At 44.7% G+C, this 552-nt stretch overlaps 1 protein-coding gene across 1 annotated transcript; it reads left to right on the plus strand.

Annotated features, from left to right (window-relative positions):
• Positions 1-212: 212 nt before the first annotated feature.
• On the plus strand, positions 213-516 carry H310_12217 (hypothetical protein; the record flags this gene model as incomplete). The annotated part of the gene is made up of 2 exons (XM_008879207.1): positions 213-246; positions 386-516. 2 exons carry the CDS (start codon positions 213-215, stop codon positions 514-516), a joined length of 165 nt encoding a protein of 54 aa, XP_008877429.1.
• Between the last annotated feature and the right edge of the window lie 36 nt (positions 517-552).

Below are 552 nucleotides of genomic sequence, written 5' to 3' on the forward strand. Positions count from 1 at the left end.
AACAAGACGACGAATACAGGTTCATTTATTCTACAGTTTGAACTTGTAACAACTATATGTGCACTTGAAATGGACTCATAGTCTTGGACACCTTCGAAGGTAGTTTCGATGAAGCTGGGGAAGTATAGTCCACTGTCGGCATTATCGTATCCCCCCGCCAAAACATGTGGAACGCAGCTCGTTCATACGATCGCCAGGTGGAGGATCTTTCGATGTCTACGGACGGCACGTACAAGTTGCACTTTGGTATAATGATATCTATATCTAAAAAATCATAAAATTTATCGACAATACTAGGTGGGTGGACTCTGATCGACCTGGGGTCAGTCTGCACAATGTTTTATGACGGCCATTTTCGCCTGAGGTTTATTCCATGGACGTACAGTGTACATGTTTGTTCGCACTGAGTGCGAAGAAGCGTACTGGAAGCTCTTTGATGTGACAGCAAGGTCATTGCATTCGTTCTTCGGATTTACCCTCATTCCAAAGGTTCGGGCACTGCATAATAGTCCTTAGCTGATGTGGGAACAGGTGTGCTGTATAGATCACGCC

The sequence above is a fragment of the Aphanomyces invadans genome (assembly GCF_000520115.1).
Source record: "Aphanomyces invadans strain NJM9701 unplaced genomic scaffold supercont1.37, whole genome shotgun sequence".
Classification (NCBI taxonomy): Eukaryota; Oomycota; class Saprolegniomycetes; order Saprolegniales; family Verrucalvaceae; genus Aphanomyces; species Aphanomyces invadans.